The 17930-nt window shown below is 35.4% G+C and overlaps 2 protein-coding genes across 3 annotated transcripts; one reads left to right on the top strand and one right to left on the bottom strand.

Annotated features, from left to right (window-relative positions):
* The first annotated feature begins 6252 nt into the window (after positions 1 to 6252).
* On the top strand, positions 6253 to 6973 carry LOC140796665 (protein S40-6-like). Its single transcript, XM_073149738.1, has one exon. It carries the CDS (start codon positions 6382 to 6384, stop codon positions 6805 to 6807), a length of 426 nt encoding a protein of 141 aa, XP_073005839.1. The 5' UTR covers positions 6253 to 6381; the 3' UTR covers positions 6808 to 6973.
* A 3030-nt stretch (positions 6974 to 10003) lies between these two features.
* LOC140796255 (uncharacterized) lies at positions 10004 to 17930 on the bottom strand. Of its 2 annotated transcripts, none has more exons than XM_073149197.1 (8): positions 17662 to 17919; positions 17490 to 17577; positions 16986 to 17165; positions 16709 to 16894; positions 16094 to 16267; positions 15870 to 16021; positions 13661 to 13784; positions 10004 to 10385 (listed from the first exon to the last, which is right to left on the bottom strand). In XM_073149197.1, exons 1-8 carry the CDS (start codon positions 17709 to 17711, stop codon positions 10380 to 10382), a joined length of 960 nt encoding a protein of 319 aa, XP_073005298.1. In that variant the 5' UTR covers positions 17712 to 17919; the 3' UTR covers positions 10004 to 10379. The 2 variants fall into 2 exon arrangements, with proteins under 2 accessions (XP_073005298.1, XP_073005296.1); XM_073149195.1 differs by lacking the exon at positions 10004 to 10385 and adding an exon at positions 10451 to 10782 and having other exon boundaries at positions 17662 to 17930.

Raw genomic sequence — 17930 nt, 5'->3', positions numbered from 1 at the left:
TCTATGTCTTTTTCGACGGTGCGGGTTGATCTATGTGAGATGTCAGTTCGAGCACGCAGTTGAATACAACCAAATCTATCTATCTATCTATCTATTACACAAATATGATGACTATGTTCAAGCCTGAAATCATACTCCTATATGAGTTGTTGCTCAAGTTCTTTTGAGTCAATAACTCTAATGCAATGTCATATTTGCCAACTGCAATTCAATGCAGTCCAATTGACTAATGTTCATGGATAGCAATACTAGTATAACTAACATCAGAATTAAGAAGCAGTTCCAGTTGACATCTTGTTAATATTCTCATAAACTTATACGTTTGCATGTTAAATATCTCACGGGAAGTCAAAATCGACATCGAAAAAGCTTTCTCTTCTTTTTTTTTCCCAATTAAATTAGTAGATTTATCTTATTAACCCCCTTCAAATTGAAGAGTTTTTAAACCAACCATCCTTTTCATACTACAAGGTCAAGATAGCTAGAGATGATCCAATTATTTTGGATATTGCAAGTTGGCCTTTTACCTGCTAAAATTTAGATATCTATAAGAAAGTTGCCATGAATAATAATAATAATAACAATTATTATTATATATTAAATTTGGCCTACCTCTAGTTGCTCCTAAAGAGAATGAGGAGCATTAATTAATTAATTAATTAATTAATTAAAGGAAGAGAACAATAAGTTGGAGGCAACTACTTAGCCATGGTTGCAAGTATTTTAACCATTTCCTCACTTATATGGTTAAAATAATAAATCACAATATTTTTTTGATGTGTTAGAACATCTTACTCGTTATGTATATTTACAAAGACATTGTTCATTAAAGAATACATCTAAATATATGAGTTTTAAATCTATTTACCTAGGTTAATGGTATCTTCTATTCATATAACTTGTTGATAGAGTAAACAATTTCAATATCAAAATATGTTCATCATGTTAGTATTTTGTTCTTATTAAATTAAATCGCTAACTCTAACAAACACTTAAAAAGGAAAGAAAAAAAAATTAACATTATTATTCTCTCCATTGCATGCAAAAGTATGATCTAAGGAAGCCATTAATTACCCTCTTCCAAAAGAAATAAGGAAAGAAAAAATAATAATATTATGATAGAAGCTGGTGATGAACAGGCCAAGTTGTCTAAATGAACCACACTCTAGGTCAACTCCTCAAAGCTTCACATGGAAGTTGATACTCCAAAATATTCTATTTGAATAATAGCAAGGTCAATCTTTGCTTTGATGGAGTTAAAAAATACAAAAATGTTTAATTAAATAGAGAAAGAATTATATGATACCTCTAAAAAAAAAAAATCCAAAAATAATTTTCATAATTCTTTTTTTCTATTAAGTTATCAAATCTTAGTCGACCTCTATAATCACATTGTCTCAGTAAACAAAACAAAAAAAAAGTCTAAAAATATTAGAGTAATATAAACAATTAACTAAATAAAAGGCCTCCATTTTCTATGCTCTTCTCCAAAGATAATGGATGCACGTCCAATGTGCCTTCTAAATATTCAATTCTTTTCCCTCATTTTCTAGCAGTTGGCATTGGCCAACAACTTATTAGGCAAATGGCATATGATTCCATTTAAAAAAAAATATCAACATATAATTAACTCTTTATATATATATATATATATATCCAACCCTCCCCAAATGATGGATTAAAAGCATCATATCCCACTTTGCTACCTAAAGCTTATCAAATAGTGCAACACACTCAGAGAGAGAGAGAGAGAGAGAGAGAGAGAGATCAAAGTATGTGAATAATAGACAGAAGAAAATACAAGCAAAAGAATCCTTCTAGCATTTATTTCTCTCCCTTCCTAATTTACAACACCTAAATTAACAACAAGTCCATGAAATATACATCTCTCAAAGAGAGAAATAAGGGTAGAAAGACTCAAAAAACAGCCAAAAAAAAAAAAAATATTTAAGACTAAGATCGTCTCACTGCTACTCCGCCGCCTCCGGTATACTTTGCAGCGCCGGCTTCCAGTTTTGTTCCCGGTGATGGCGGCTCGCCTCAGCCATGCTCACGAGATCCTCGACGACCTTTTGGATCGGCAGTTCCTTCCCCTCCGCTCGTCTCAGTATCTCCTCCAGCTGCTTCTTTGTAATCTTGATCTTGATCACCTCCGTCGAGCCTCCTCCTACCTTCTGCTCACGACTTCGACGACTCTCGAAGAACTCCTCATCGCCGCCGCCGCCGTCGTCGTCAACCCACGACACGGGACGTCGGAAGCCGAAGCAGCTTCCCATCTCCCTCCTTTTCTGATCAAAAGTATCAAAAATCTTTCTAAATTCCGCTCCTCTTGAAAGAAATTTCCAATGTTAGAGAGAGGGGGATTAAGATCGAACGTGAGCAATGCGTAGGTGTATTTATAGAGAGAGGAGATGCCACGTCGGATGCCCTTCTGGTAGTCCTGTGCCGTTGGAGACCGAACCGACAACTGCGATCGACTGGGAGTCGAAGGGAAGTTTTTGAGCCGTTGATCGACGATATATTCGTGTGAACGTGGCGATTCTGGGAGAATCTTTGGTTTCTAATACTTTTGATTAGCTTAAGGACGTGGTTAATTGACTACTTAATTACTCTTAGCGGGTAAAATTGCCCTCATTGGTTTGGATAAATTACAAATTACCCACATATATATATATATATATAAAACTTATATAATTATAAATAACTTATGCTACCGATAACTTATTTATAAAAATATTATATTTCTACTTAGAAATTTTAACCCGTTTAATAAAATGCTAACTCGACCCGATTATAAGTGTTATCGATAATAAGCACATAGAGGTGGGATTCTTTTTTCTAGTTTCAGTTCCCACATAAAGTCAAAGCAAAATTCTTGATTAGGCTCAATCATGGAAGTTAATCTACTATTAGGGGATGAGTGCCTTTCACTAAGCTTAGCTAGGAGAAATTAGAAGTCTCATAAATCTAATTAGACACAGCCACATCATAGTTCTTGTAGAAAGTTTATATGGATGTTAATTACTTTGGCAAAGAGTCTTTGTCTTCCTAGGATTGCATAGAAAGTCTCTATTCAATTGAAGGATTAAATTTCGTGTGTCTCTCTCCCTCTTCAAAGAGAAGTTTCTATTATTCTAGATAGTCAACAAAAAAAAAAAAGAGTTGACTTTTAATTTTTTTTTATGAACATGATCATGTTAAAATTATTTAACATATTTCTTTGCATAAAATTGTCATTCAAAATAGTTTTAAAACTATATAATATTATCCGATATCATAATAATAAAAAATAGTGATAAATATTTACGCATTAAATTTTAAGAAAGAATGTTGTTTTAGTAATATTATTAATATTATGTTAGTTAAAAAAAATTCCAACGATTTGTTATAATACTTTAAAGAATATAGTGATAATTATAATATTTTATCAGTAGTAGTCGATGACAATTATGCAGAAGAATACATTATCTAAAGGAATAACTTCAATTTGAAGAAATATCATGAAGAAGAAGTTTTGAACAACTATGGAAAATAAATCTAGAGGTTTCCATTAAAATTCGAGATTAAGTTTAATTCTTAGATTCTTTGTTTGAGTTAGTATACATCTTAGCATTTCATTAGCTAACCAAGTGTAGATCAAATACTAATCGTGACAAGATTTAATGTAGTAACTTATAAGACACTTTATTTGATGAGGAATTAATTATATGTGAACTTACTTTGCTTAGTTGGTACCAACTATTTCTCTTTTACGTTGTCTAGAAAGAAGAAAAAAAACTATCCCCATCTACAAAGGAAATCGAGAATAAACTTGACTCACAAAACTAAAATCAAGTGACTTTTTAGTGCAACAACAATCCCCACTCTCACCTTACTCTGCTAGTGACTTCGCCTGAGTGATGGGTAGAAGATGGCTCCATCACTCGCTTTCCCTAACTTGGATCATGGCAGTCGACGACTGTTGTGACGTTGGGTGTTGGGTAGGTGAGGTGCATGGATGAGAGACCAAAACAAGCAATAGAAGTTTGATGAGATTTTTATCGTCATATTTGCACTACGTCAGTGCACTACCAAATCACTAGCTTGTGGTATGATGCATGTTCTCCTTCCTCTCCCTGCTATGGAGGCACTTGCTATAGGTTGGCATTGGAAAAGTTCATTAGCCTTAGTTAGTGTTCTTATTTCTCCCCCACTGTTTAGTGTTTCATAGGGATGTACATCTTTAACTGTGGAATCACAATGAAGTCATAGAATGAGTTTAAATCTTTGTGCCTATAGATCCATGGTTATATTTCTTTGTTATATTTTATTTGTGTGCCCTTGGCTTGCTAATTTGCTTTTCTCAATGGTGCTTTTCTATTAGGACATTATTATAAGCTATACTAAAATCTAAGTTTCTTTTCATTTCATATAAATCTTTACTAGTAAGCAAATAAAGTTTTTCTATCATTGTGTTACTTAAAGTGACTTGTTGTGTATAAGAACAAGTTATGAACTACTACAAGCCAAGATATTCCCTTTTAAAGAATTCAAGATTTCAACTCTTATATCATTAATTAGTTATCGGTTAGATATCTTTTCGTTAAAAATGTATTAATTAAAGAGCGATTAGAAAGACTCGTATAGAAAAAAATATTAAGAGGGAGAAGATTAGGATATAAAACAAAAATAATAACGGCAAAAAAAGAAAAATAAACAACAACAAAATAGAAGAAGATGAAGAAAAAGATGGTACGAACCATTTCTCTTTTATCGTTATCCCATCAACATATTTAATGAGCACTAAACGGCCGAAAAGCAAACTTAAAAGAAAAGAAACAATCCCCTTCTACAAAGGAAATCAAAAATAAACCTGACTCACAGAAACAAAAATCAAGTGGCTTTTTAGTGCAAGAAAACCCTTAGTCAAAAAGAAAAAAAAAAGTCGAAGAGGAGAGCCCGACTAGCGGGCTGCCCTAACGGCCCAAAAAAGAATGACTCTAAGCTAGTTCAACCCTAACCTTCAATAGGGTGGGCTCAACCTGGGCTAGGCCCTAAGCCCCAATGGGCCCCCATTTAATGAGAGAGAGAAAGAGAGAGAGGTGATGTTATTGTATATGACACTCCTGTCTCTAGCTTTCCATTTGGAAAATAGAGAGAGGAAAACAAAGAAGAGTAACTTTAGGCAATATAAGTGCACTAATGACATTATATATATAAACTTTTTGGTAGGGTGTTTATAAAGTAATACAATCACAACACACAGATTAATGATATGGTAGGGTGTAAATAAAAGTATCAATTTAAATATTTATTTCAAAACGAAATCTAATTTAAGTTGCTGACTTAAACTCGAATTAAACTCATGAATAGTCTAACACTTCATAAATTTTAAGTCAAATTCTATTTAAAAAATAATAATTATAAAAGTGAATCTGAATTATAAATGTAAAATGTTAAATAATAACTATGACATAGCATATAACAAGGATAGTAAAGAAGAACCCACAAGTCCACAAGCTAAAGCCCCAATCATGAAGGTACTTCTCACTATAATACAAACACAAGTGGCCCCACAAATTTAATCAAGTCAGGTGGTCCCAAAATGGAATTGGTCCCATCTCACAATACACTCCAACTATAGAAATGGATACAAAATTGAACGTTAGGATTCAATTTTTGCAACAATGTACTTGTTGCAGAGTTATGAGCCTCACCCTCACAAAGGACTGGCGTGGATTTATTATTATTGCTGCTACCCGAATAATACTCGATCCAAAGAAATGTAGTAAACCAGCGGATCCTATGCAGCGTTAGGCTGCAGGAGAACTCCTGATTTATGCGTCAGAAACATCGGCGGTCGGCGCGTCGTAGGAAATTCCTGCATCCCGCCGTGCAGACGGTGCGGCCTCAGAGGAGCAGTACCGATCGCTGCCTTTTGTTTCCGGCACCGGTCACTCTCGTGCCACGCTGGCCCACGGAGGGGTGGGCCACGGGGGACACGTGCCGGCAGGCGAGTGGCCGAGGAGGAGCCGTCGCGGGGCCATCCGGTTGCCATGTATAGTAACCCGACCACGTGGGCAGTGGGGCCCGCGCCTCGGATCGAAATCGGCGAGTCAAACTCACCCCCTAGGGTGGGGGCAGCGGGGCCCCACCCCCGGCTGACGTCAGGAGACCCAAATGCGGGATTCGAAATGAAACCCAAATGTCGAGCGAAATGAAAATCCTACGGTGGGCTATAAATCCCGGGACGCCGTCTCTTCCCGCAGCCCTATGAGCTGCGATCTCCTCCGGTAGACCGAAGTAGCCTTTCTTTTTTTCTTTTTAGTTCCAGCGATCCCAGTCGGATAGATAGATTCCCCGTCCGACACGCCGGCTTAAATTACGGCCAGGCCATCGCCGATGGCGAAGGGGAGCAGGTACGCCGCGGATCGCCTCCTCGGCACGCACGGCTACGGCGGAGGCCACGTTCCCGGCACCGACTTCCTCGAACTCGCGGAGGAGGAGGTCTGGGACTCGGCCCACCGCGCCGCCCCTGGCCGTGCCCCGCGGTGCCACCCGCCGCCGGCCTGCTACTCCCCCTCGCCGTCCCAGCCGGCTGACGGGCGGCACGCGGCGTCCTCGGCGCCGGTGCGGGTACCGGAGTGGGGCCGGATCGAGCCGGGCGAGTCCGACGCCGACCGGGCTCGGGTGGAGTGGGTCCCGCCGCACGAGTACTTGGCGAGGGAGCACGCGAGCGTGGTCGAAGGGGCGGGTCGGACCCTGAAGGGCCGGGACGTGATCCGGGTCCGGGACGCGGTCTGGAGCCAGACCGGGTTCTTCGGCTGAACCGGACCCGGTTCAATTTGGATTCTTAATTCTAGATTTTATTCCAACCCAATTAAAAAAAAAAGAAAAAAAAAGAAGAGGATGGAATTTATTTACATTAATTGTTTATTATTAAAATTGTACAGCTACGATTTCTCCGCATGATGGATTATAATAATATAATAACAATAATTATTGTGGTTTTAACCAGCTTTGCATATAACTAAAATTGATGAGATTGAGTTCAAATCTCTAAATTCTAATTAGAATAATATTAAATCTTAACTTATCTCAGCTATATAACTAGTATTTGAAAAGATATGAAAATTGCACCCCTGGAAGTACTAAAAATTCTCCGTAACGTAGACTTGCATGCAGCCAAACAAAAATTGTAGGCAATGGATGGTTTACAACTAATGTTATAGGAAATTGCTACATTCTTAGTTCATTTATTTATTTATTTATTTATTGGTTAGGTTCTCAAAACATAGGCTTTTTTATTTATCACTTTGTATAATTTTCTTGGTAATTGGCTCAAAGTATAGGTTAATAGGGTAGATAGCGAGGCTAATTTTAATATTGCGCTTGGGGGGAACTATTTCCTATCATCTTTTAAATTAAAGATAAAAGAGATGGGGATTACGAGTCAAAGTTGCTGCAACTAGGATTGGAGATGATCCTTGTTGCCCTAGAAAGGGTGGATAAATATGTGGGCAATTATTAAGTGGGCCCAATGATGGAAAGAGTGGGACCTACAAGTGGTGGAAGGTGGGGATATTGGAGCTCAACAAGGCGACACAAACAAGTTGAGGGGTGATTTATCACCACCTTTTTGTGGAAAGAGACATGGAGGAGGGGTACTTGGAATAGGTGGTTGATAAGAACTAATAAAGGCTCAAAACTCATCCATATATAGAGAATTTTTTTAATTATTTTAAGTTTGCTCCTATATAATTTTTTTTTAACATGTTCAATTTAGTTTGAAACTTAAATATAAAATTAGGTATGTTTCTAGATTTTTTTTTATATAAATATGAAAGTATAAGTTGTTATAGAAATAACTTGCTGATTGAGTCGGTGGTTTCCGAACACACATGGGAGCTGTTTGGTTGAGAGCTTTTCTAAATACTGTATTAATAGATGTAATATTTAATCTAAAAAATTTTGTTTGGTTTGGCGCACCAAATCTGAAAAATAGTATTTTAGAAAACTAATTAGACTCAAATATAATCTTTTGACATTCACTTAGATCGAACGGATACCAAAAGCCTGCATCTAGTTGTCATAACTCGACGTATCTTTCTTCTCTCATTTTGATCTCAACCCAACTCAACCCTAACCGATCTATCTTCTCTCCTCTCATTAAACACTTAATTTACTAAATGCATCATTATAAAATATAACAAACTAAATATGTGTTTAATAATTACAGCCCTATGAGATACAATCAACCAAATAAGCTATTTGTTTCTCTAGATACAATTTCAGAAAAATATAGTATTTCTTAATACAAATGTATTTTTAAATACAAGAAACCAAACAACTCCGTAGTCTTTTATTTAAGTTTCGAAACACCTAAAATAAATAATTAGGAGACTAATTTAGTTTAAAATAAAAAAAAAGTTGCAGAGGTAGGGGAATAAAGGGTTGGAAGGGCAGGGAGTGGGATAGCTCAGAGCTCCCATCCCTCATCATTCATGCACTTGTTGACCATGCATATCATAATCCTCACTATATTGTTTAAAATATTATAATTTGTCACCATAAGAAATATATATGTATGAGTGGTGGTTAAAGTTAAACAATGCATTATTTAAAATGATCATAGTATCCTTTTTAATTAGAATACTTGGATTCTGATCTCAACCCCCTTGTTCTATAATACCAGGTAGTATTAAATAGATAATTAAGCTGCAATTGTGACTAGTTAGATCAAACTGATGGAAATGAAATTCTTAAGAGAATCAAATTATTTTGGTCATAATTATAATAATTTAGAGGATGCATAGTAAAAATTTTTTTGAATTAAATTGTAATGATAATTATGATGCTTCATATGAACTATGCTCCAATATCACTTATACAATATATATAGAATAAAAGCATAACATTGAGACCTCATCTGTTAGTCTACCATTTATTTTTCATCTAAAATTGACATGAAGATGTCACATGATCAAATTTAGTCTCATTTGTGCCAAGAATATCCTCTATCTTCTTTTCCAAATTTATAATAAGACATTTATATTCTCTCTCTTTCAATCTTTGTTAATCCTCTCTCCTCCATCTCAAACTCTCAATCCCTCTCAACTTTTCTCCTGGGTTTCATTCTTAGCTCACACACACACACACACACACACACACACACATATATATATATATATAATTTTTCTTTAGAAGGTATAAGTGATGTCAGGTAATAGTTTATGGGGGTTCCTAGTATTATAATTTAGCCAATAAAAAACTATGAATATCTTTTAGTGATACAAGGGATCTAGTGAGGATCCTTGTTATTCTCTTGGGTCTTAGTTTGATTCTTGTGATGGGTTTTGTTTATAGAAACTGTGGGCAATTGTGGATACACAATCATTTCATGCTTGCTTTGATCTCATCAAATGGGGTAGCAAGTCTTAAATATTATTATAAAGAAAAGTTGCATTTAATACCCTACATTTTCACCTATTTATGGTTGACACCCCTTCTTTTCTAATTATTTGGATATCAAACCTCCTATTATATATGTAGAAAATACTCTTAATTTTGTTAATTAAAGTTAACCAAACTCCAAGTTAACTTAACTATATTGAAAAGATGATCAAAATACTCTCACCCAAAATACCCTTACTAAATTATCTAACCTAAAAAACCTTATCTAAGTTAAGACCCTTTAATTTTTGCTCCGCTCCAATTTGCTCCAATTTGCTGTAGGATTTAAAATTGGAGAAGAAAAATAAAAAATAAACAATTTTAACATTTTTGAAAATCATGATTTACTGTGGATAAAATATTTCCATCATCTTTAATTTAACCCAAAGTGTTTTCTACGTATATATGATAAAAAATGAAAGCTGCAAACCAGTGAAAAAAAAAAGGTAAAAAAAGAAAAGTAAGGAGTTAAATACAAATTTCCCTAAAGAAAATAAAGAGAAAAAGGATAGCATATTTTGATTGGGGATATCCAAATTGACTGGGAAACATACAGAGGGAGCATCAATAGTGGAGACAACAAATACATTTATATATATTAGAGACACAATTATTGTTTCTTTTACTTAGTCAAATTGGTGATGTAGTCTAGATATGAGTGCAATATGACATTAAAAGGATTAAAAAACTATTGAAGCACTTCACTTATTATAAAAGGAATATCCAATGTAGATGAGGTACACACAGGATGGATGATGCTTTCCCCTCTTATTCCTTCTGTTTGCATATCTCTACCTACAGTTCAACTCTACTGAGCAAAAGCTCCTCTTGAGGAATATTTGCAAATCAAATCTTCTTTTCAGCAAAAGGACAATGCTCAGTATATGTTCCTTTTCTTCACCAAGATGGGCTTTTACGTTCTCCATCTCTCCATATGCCAAAAGAAGTCACATCTGAAAGCATTTTAGTGAGAAAAACAGTACTGAATTCCTTATGAAAGGAATTCATAAGGAATTAATTTGCAAATGTAACAAAATGGATTTATGATAAATTCCCCAAGGCAACTGTTCAACAGTTTGAAAATGTTCTTTAGAAAGAGAGATGCAAAATCCTGCCAGTATTAGTACTCATATCATTACAAAAAGTTGTATCTCAAGCTAAAAAGAGAGCAAAGGAACAAAAGGACCCTTGGATCTAACCGATAAATTGAATCTCTCCTACTATCCTGTAAACTGGGATCAGTCACGCTTGCAGGGGCTCCTGGAATACATGGTATAGTGACAAAATCCATATAGTGATAAATAAAAATAGCATTGAATTCTGGACTTGTGCTGTTGCTTCTCAATGCCTCTGCACATAAGAAGAATATTTTAGCAAGAGTCCGTGCACTCAGCTCTGAAATGGTTTGAGGTATCAAGAAGTAAGTTCAGTTCATCTAAGCTTACGAGCTAAGCAACAAAAGTTAGATAAGTAGTTAAGCACTCATTGGATAGTTTCATTTGGGTAGGTGCGACTATTTTCCACCTAAGAAAGCAGCCCACTCCCATAAATCGATTATTCTTAAGGTCTCATAATCCTTTGAAGTCCAAATTTATAATATTAGAAATCTATACTTTACACAATATATATGCATACATGCATTCATAGACATATTTGTTTGTCTGTCTGTCTGTATAGCATATACAGCACATGTATGAATTTTTTACTTCTTGTTCTTTCTATATGTTTATGTCAGGATTGACTGTCTCCTATACATGTTTCATGTGATTGGATTTTTCCTAATTGAGAATATATATATATATATATATATATATATATACTTATCTATATATACAGACACACATGTCCGTATTAACAGTTTGAGATAAATAAACAAGTTTCCCCTATTTCCTCATCAGAAAACGCAATCAATTTAAATTGTAGTGTTAAAACGATGTACATCTATTAGTACCTAACAGGCAAATATATCCAACTTCTTTATCATTCTATCGAAAAGGAAGATTAATTTGCATATAAGGAAACAGTATGATTAAGACCACAAGATCGCTCAAATGTAGGGCGTTACATGCAACATTTCATTTAGTGACATTATGAACCCAAGCATGTGTTTTCTTTTTATTTTTTTAAAAAGTCCTGTCTTCGTTTCAAAATAGTCAGCAAAGCCCTCAATGTTCCTCTACTATACAGACTAATACATACATGTGTTACCACCCAACCATGCATATTATTTACCAAATTGCCATAAGCTCTATAGGATGAAGATTAGCTTCCTTGTTGATCAGAGAAATCACAAAAATTTAGCCAATCAGAATATTACATTTGTGACACCTAGTTGGACAATGCTTCAACAGGGAGAAAGTCAATAACCCCATACAAATCCGTCACTTCTTTTTCCTTATTGAATTCCTATTTAATCTATTATGTTCCTTCTCTCTCTATGTGCTTTTTTTATTTTTATTCTAGGTGGTCCTTTCTCTCCTCTATAAAAGAGGATTGATTTACATTATATTGAGAACCTAGAGCTCAAAACATCTTCTTTCTTTTCCTTTCTCCAACAGGCATAGAACACTGGTCTCCCTTTCAGATAACCATGTTAGTAATCCGATTCTTTTCTGTATATTTGTCCAAAACAATCTTTTACACAATTCCCAATTAGTTCTATCTCTAGTATTCAGTTAGTATTACCTAAGATTTTAAAAGACCGAACAAGGGATGATGTAGTGCCTAGGCGGGCACCCAGAAATTAATACAAAATAAATAAATAAAAGAAATAATAGTTAGAAGTTAAAATTAATACCTATAATCTAAACAATATATTAATGTATTCTTGTTAAGATATATAATAAGCTATTTGAATCCACTAATTCATCATGTATAATAATTTTGAATTTCAAAGCCAATTTGCATATTAAAATATATTATGAGATGCTAATGTGATCATCTAGGCATCAAAGAGGATGCCTACTTACCATATGGCTTCTAATAAAACAAATTAAATCTGAACTTGGCATTGAGCAATCAAATCATTCAACGGGAGTTGAAATACCCATTAAACATTCATACACGTGCTGTAAATCCATTTGGTAGGCTCTCTGCCTAGTTATAAAGTTACAACTCTGTATAAATAGAGGTTTTTATAGAATTTCCTTTGTAATATATCTTTTATTACATATCATCACAAACATGCATTAACAGCAAACTTAATATCATTTGACATATGAGATTCTCCAGTTAAGATATCCCCACAAAAGGGAATTCTCTGAGAATAAGCTTCTATTATGTCAAGTTGTTGATAGTTTGGCTTCCACGATATGATAAAGTGGGAATATCTTGATAGACTTATCAGGAGTTCTTGCACAACGAGTAACTAATGATATTCTAAACCAGCAATTTTCCATGGCCTTCTTTCAAACTTATGACTAATATTTTTTGGCTATGGCATGTGACTGCAAATGACTCCAAGGGGAAGCCAAAGCTAGGAAAAAGGCACTAGATTATAAGGTGTAATTAAAGATCATCTATAGGCAAAGAGGCTAGGGTTATAACAAACTAAGCTCAATATTCTAGACAAATTATCTCCAATAGTCATGTGTGCTGATGTCAAGCTTGGAATCTTGGGACAAGGAACGAATAAAAGAATCTCATACTCTAGGGCAAAAGAATTTAAGGGCATGCTACGACACCATATATGACAAGAAATGAGAGGGAGGAGAATGTTAACCGGAGTACAATCAAATATGCAATATACCGGAGTAGCAATGCCACAAGAATAATCTTCTCAACACAATCATAATATCTAAAGAGATACTTCATAGACAAAACTATGAAAAGAGAGGAACTCTAATAGTTGTTTCTTCTAGCAAAATCAAGAAATGAATGGATCACTAGTTCACTAGAATTTTAGTAAGTATAATGAGTTAGTCAACTAAAACTATAGAAATTCCTTTGTAAGCAGAAGGGAGAGTGAAGAGAGATGCCAAATTACAAGAGATAGTTTGTAAAGCAGCACATCGCAAAAACTGAAAATGAGAGAGATTAAATCCTAATATCAAAGGAAATAGTTTGTAAAGAACAGGTTTAGCATATCATCTGAGGTGAAACTTTGCAGATGGTGCAAATGTAAAGCAGACACTTGAAATGGGGGCCAAAGCAAAGAGCCTAAAGTGAAAAAAAAACCATATTAAGAAACAAAGTTCAGGAAGTAAATGGTAATTCAAACTAAATATACCTTGCGCTTCTTAAATTTTTTCCCTTTATCAGTAGCAATGTGGCTGGTATTATTGTCATTTTCTTTTTCTTCTAGAGGTAGCATTCTAATTTCGTCATAGAATCCATCAGCCAAGCCGAGCAATCTGTTAGAAAGTATGTAAGAGATACTACTCAATTATCAAATCAGGATACATAAACCTTTATGCCAATTAAATAGTGAGAAATCTAACAAATGCCAGGGTTAGAAATTTGCAGCAATATCAGAATACTTTTCACCTAGCCATAAAACAATATTAATATACACCAATGAAAACGAAATAAGAATTAAGAACGCCATTCTTTAAGAAATAGGTCATTTCATAGTAAAAGTGAGATGGGTCATACTAACTTCAGGTAGCATACTCTTACATTTCGCTTACAACAAATAAGGAATATCATGAGTTTTACTTATCTACGTTATTATCTTCATTTTCAACTCTTTATATATAATTTTAAAAGGCAATTTGTTGTACTTGTATAACTACACAAAATAGTTCATACCTGCAAAGTGGTTTTACAAAATCCCTATGGCAAACAAATGCAAAAGCAAATGATAGATCTTGTTGTATAACAAGCAAATAGGTTCATTTGTTGGTATAACAACACAAAGAGGAACACCCTACGCTGCTCAAGCCACCCTCCTTACCGTTCGTGCGACTCTCACTGCATATGAATCGCACAAAGACTCAAAAATTCATGCAAATCTTTTTATTCCACCTCCTCCCTAGGAGGTCTTCCTCCATTAGCAGGTTTTTCTGAAAAACTCATCTATTTTGGTGTGGATGGCAGGAGGCAGGCCTAAATTTCTCAAATTCTTTATGTTAAAAACTGAATTTTCTAGATTCACTGTCACATTCAGTAAAAATTTATGATGCAAGTATAGGGTGTACTCAATGTATACAAGAAGGCCAATTCAGCAGCTTTTTGTTCAATCTCTCATGGAGATGTGAATAGAGAATATGGCTATTATTATAGTGTGCTCCCTACCGCGCTACTCTCACAGAAATTGTCACTCTGTGGCTAAAGACAACAGTACCAGTTCGTGAGTGCTTCAAGTGCAGTGCCTAGAAACTGTTCACAGATCTATGGGGAATCAATTATATTTCATTTTTGAAACAAACATTTTCTCCATCTGAATAAGGGAATTCATCATCCAACAATCAGTCATGGATCAATTTGCCGAGGGAAGGGCAAAGCCAAGGCGTGAAAAAGGAAGAAATTAGATGAAGAACAAAGGACTAAATCAATTATCAAATGGAACCCATATATTTAGTTAACTTTTAGTTCCCACTTCTAATATCTGTCATCTCTATCATTGCTAATCTAATAACCTAATTCTGTTTGCAGGTTATGCACACATCTTGAATATTTTATCTGCTAACTGCCGCCAATTACCAAATGGAATCTATTTCTTTAGTCAAATTCCATTTATTAATTCCACTTCTAAGATCTATAAATTGGTCAATGTGTCATTTCTATCATTGCTAATCTAATGAACTATTATTTTGTAACCAATTATTTTTTACAGTTATGCAAAAATTTAATATTATCTGTTTAACATTGTAGTTTAGATGTAGAAAATGTGAAAAATTTGCCAAGTAGAATATAATTATAAAGCTAAATATATAGTCTCATCCAATTACAATCCTATCAAAGTACTTCCTTTTTCACAATACAACTTATCAAGTGCATCCTTTGCAACATCAAATACCAAAATGGGAAATCACAACTTGCCTAGACACCCCACGAGATTCGTTAAACATCTCCAGCACAGAAGCTATGTTTGTGATTGGCATCTGCCCATGATCTGTGATATGCTGCAATCTGTGTGTCTTTTTTTTTCCTTATTCATATTGTGAAATGAAGCTGATATTATAACAATGATGCCATAAACCTTAGCATCACTATGATGAAAGAGTGATAATCTCTGTTAATTTGATTTTGGAAATAATGATGCTGCTACTATCGGCCCTAGCAACACAATTATTCAAAGATTCTCTTGAGGTCTACATCTCAAACATTGCATTATATGCATGACTTTCACACCCAAAAAAAAATATTCCAAGGTTGCTAAATATTGCAAGTCACTCGGCATTATGAAGCCACAATCTTACTGAGCTAGTTACTCTGACATTTCCTTCTGAGAAGATTATTAGTACTCAATCTTGATAAAAAAAATAATCACATACCCATTCCTTGATTTCATGTGCTTCTCTAACTTCTTATCACGCTTTGTGATTGGAGCACGAGTAAAAAGTTCTTCTTCCTTTCGAGAAAGCTCTTCTAGCTTTGCTTTGTACTTAGTAAGATCTCTACTTTCAGCCCCTACAGTTTCTCTCACCTGCAGGGATGTCATGGTCAGATAATAAAACTAGAACTCTACTGTTAAATAAACAAGTAAACAACAACAAACCTCCTCAGGTCTATCTTCAAAATTATCCATAAGTTCCTTAACATATGTACTTTGTTTTGCCTGCCTCAACAGCGCTTTCTCCTTCCGCAAAGTTTGTTTCTCGTGCTTTGATATTTTATCTTCATCCATGCTTGTAGGGGCAAATCGTGGTGGACGGTATACGCCTCCCTTATCCTAAGTTGCAGCCACAAATTTATCAATGCTTTATTATCCTTATAGCATAAAATAAGAAATGTGTTCACAAATGCAATCCAGATTCAACAACTACTGCAAGAAACCAGCTATCACTTTATTAGCTTCAATAATGGTCTTCTCCAAAAGGCAGTATATGAACAGATTCACATACATCTGAAAGGACCAACTGGCATTTTAACATATCATTGCATCAAAATATTTCTTGAAGCTTTTGTTAATTATCAAAGGAAACAATGATGTCTCAAAAGGTGAAGCAAGCAGGTAATGATTCAGTCTGAAAATTTATTGCCTTGGTTTCATCACACAAAGAATCAAGAAGAACCAACAGGATTTGTGTAGTCAAAACAATTACATAAGTAACAAAAGTCCATAAGATGGCCTGAAACAAGATTAAAGAGATGGAAAAATAGGAATAATCACCTGTGCGTCCTGCATTGACTTGCTAACAAGCATGTCAGGGTTTGGCCGATACTTCAATGGATCTTCCTCATCTCGTGACTCATCCTTCTCCTTCATGTCAGTATCTGTTGCTTTCTTGGGCACGTTGTCAGCAGCTCGAGTGAGCTTTTGAACTTGGTACTCCATCTTCTTATCTATTGGACGAACCTATAGAAGATAATTTTCGTCACAATATTCAACACACGAGCATCATAGGAAATAAAAAACAAAAACAAAAACTGGTAGCAAATTTGCGAACCTTTTCCAGGAATAGTCTTATCTCCACAAGGCTCCGGACAACCGGATGATCTTCAATTGGCAACCCTTTAGCCTTGCGAAGCAAGTAATAGACAATAGATTGACAATAGGACAGGAGCAAGTGATGCTTCGCTTCCAGATAGCTTAGCCCATCAGCTGTTGGAAATTGATTTTGTTTCACCTAATCAGCAAGCAATTCAAATAATTCAGCAAATTTTACAACAAAAATCTTAATAACCAAAATAATAGTCATTGAAATAATTAGCATATCAAACTCAAGTTCTTCACTTTCTTTAAATCACGCTATATACATTTTAAGAAATTAACCAAATTATCAAAAAATCGCAAGAAAATTACGGGTTCACTCACAATCCAAATCCCGATCTCTTCGTTAATACATAGATCATCAAAAAACTTAATCCTTTTAGTCGACAACGCCATAAAATTCCTTAGTTTGGAGGACAAGAAAGAACAAACAAAATTATTTTCGCCTAAAAGTTATTACCTTCTGCGTTAGAGCCTGCACTTTGTTCCTCACGTTATCCAATCCCTCTTTCATCTCCTTCAGCACAGCAACAAGGCGAGGAGCTTCCCTGCGTACATCCATACATCGGATTAAATGGAATCAAAACGCCAACAAACACGGATTATGGTCTCAAAATTTCCCGAAAGCTCACCTCTCCAGGGTTGAGGCTGGGGTTTCCCCTCCGCCGCCGCTATCGCTCATGGCGACCAGGACAGAGGATTATGAGGGAGCGAAGCGCCGCCTTCCCAGATACGCTGCCGGTCCGCCGCCGCTCGTCGGCTCGCCTTTCGCTGCTCGAATTGGCGACGAGAATAGAAGAGAAGAAGGGTTTTAGGGCGGGATAAAGATAGGAGTTGTCCTTCGGGTCCTGTTTCAATCGATCGAAAGAGGGTTTGTCTTTGTTGTTAACGAGAAGCCCTT

The sequence above is a fragment of the Typha latifolia genome, chromosome 10 (assembly GCF_019914945.1).
Source record: "Typha latifolia isolate L0001 chromosome 10, TyphaL0001v2, whole genome shotgun sequence".
Taxonomy (NCBI): domain Eukaryota; kingdom Viridiplantae; phylum Streptophyta; class Magnoliopsida; order Poales; family Typhaceae; genus Typha; species Typha latifolia.
Note: the sequence above shows the minus strand (reverse complement) of the source record. Positions and strands in the feature narration are given on the sequence as shown.

What these genes read in the sequence shown, in the direction of transcription:
- LOC140796665 (XM_073149738.1), top strand. Translation starts at nt 6,382, where the DNA reads ATGGCGAAGGGGAGCAGGTACGCCGCGGATCGCCTCCTCGGCACGCAC.
- LOC140796255 (XM_073149195.1), bottom strand. Translation starts at nt 17,711, where the DNA reads ATGAGCGATAGCGGCGGCGGAGGGGAAACCCCAGCCTCAACCCTGGAG. An exon ending in TAAGACTATTCCTGGAAAAG is followed by an intron (nt 16,895 to 16,985) that starts GTTCGCAAATTT and finishes TATCTTCTATAG; the next exon opens with GTTCGTCCAATAGATAAGAA. An exon ending in TTGAAGATAGACCTGAGGAG is followed by an intron (nt 16,022 to 16,093) that starts GTTTGTTGTTGT and finishes ACATCCCTGCAG; the next exon opens with GTGAGAGAAACTGTAGGGGC.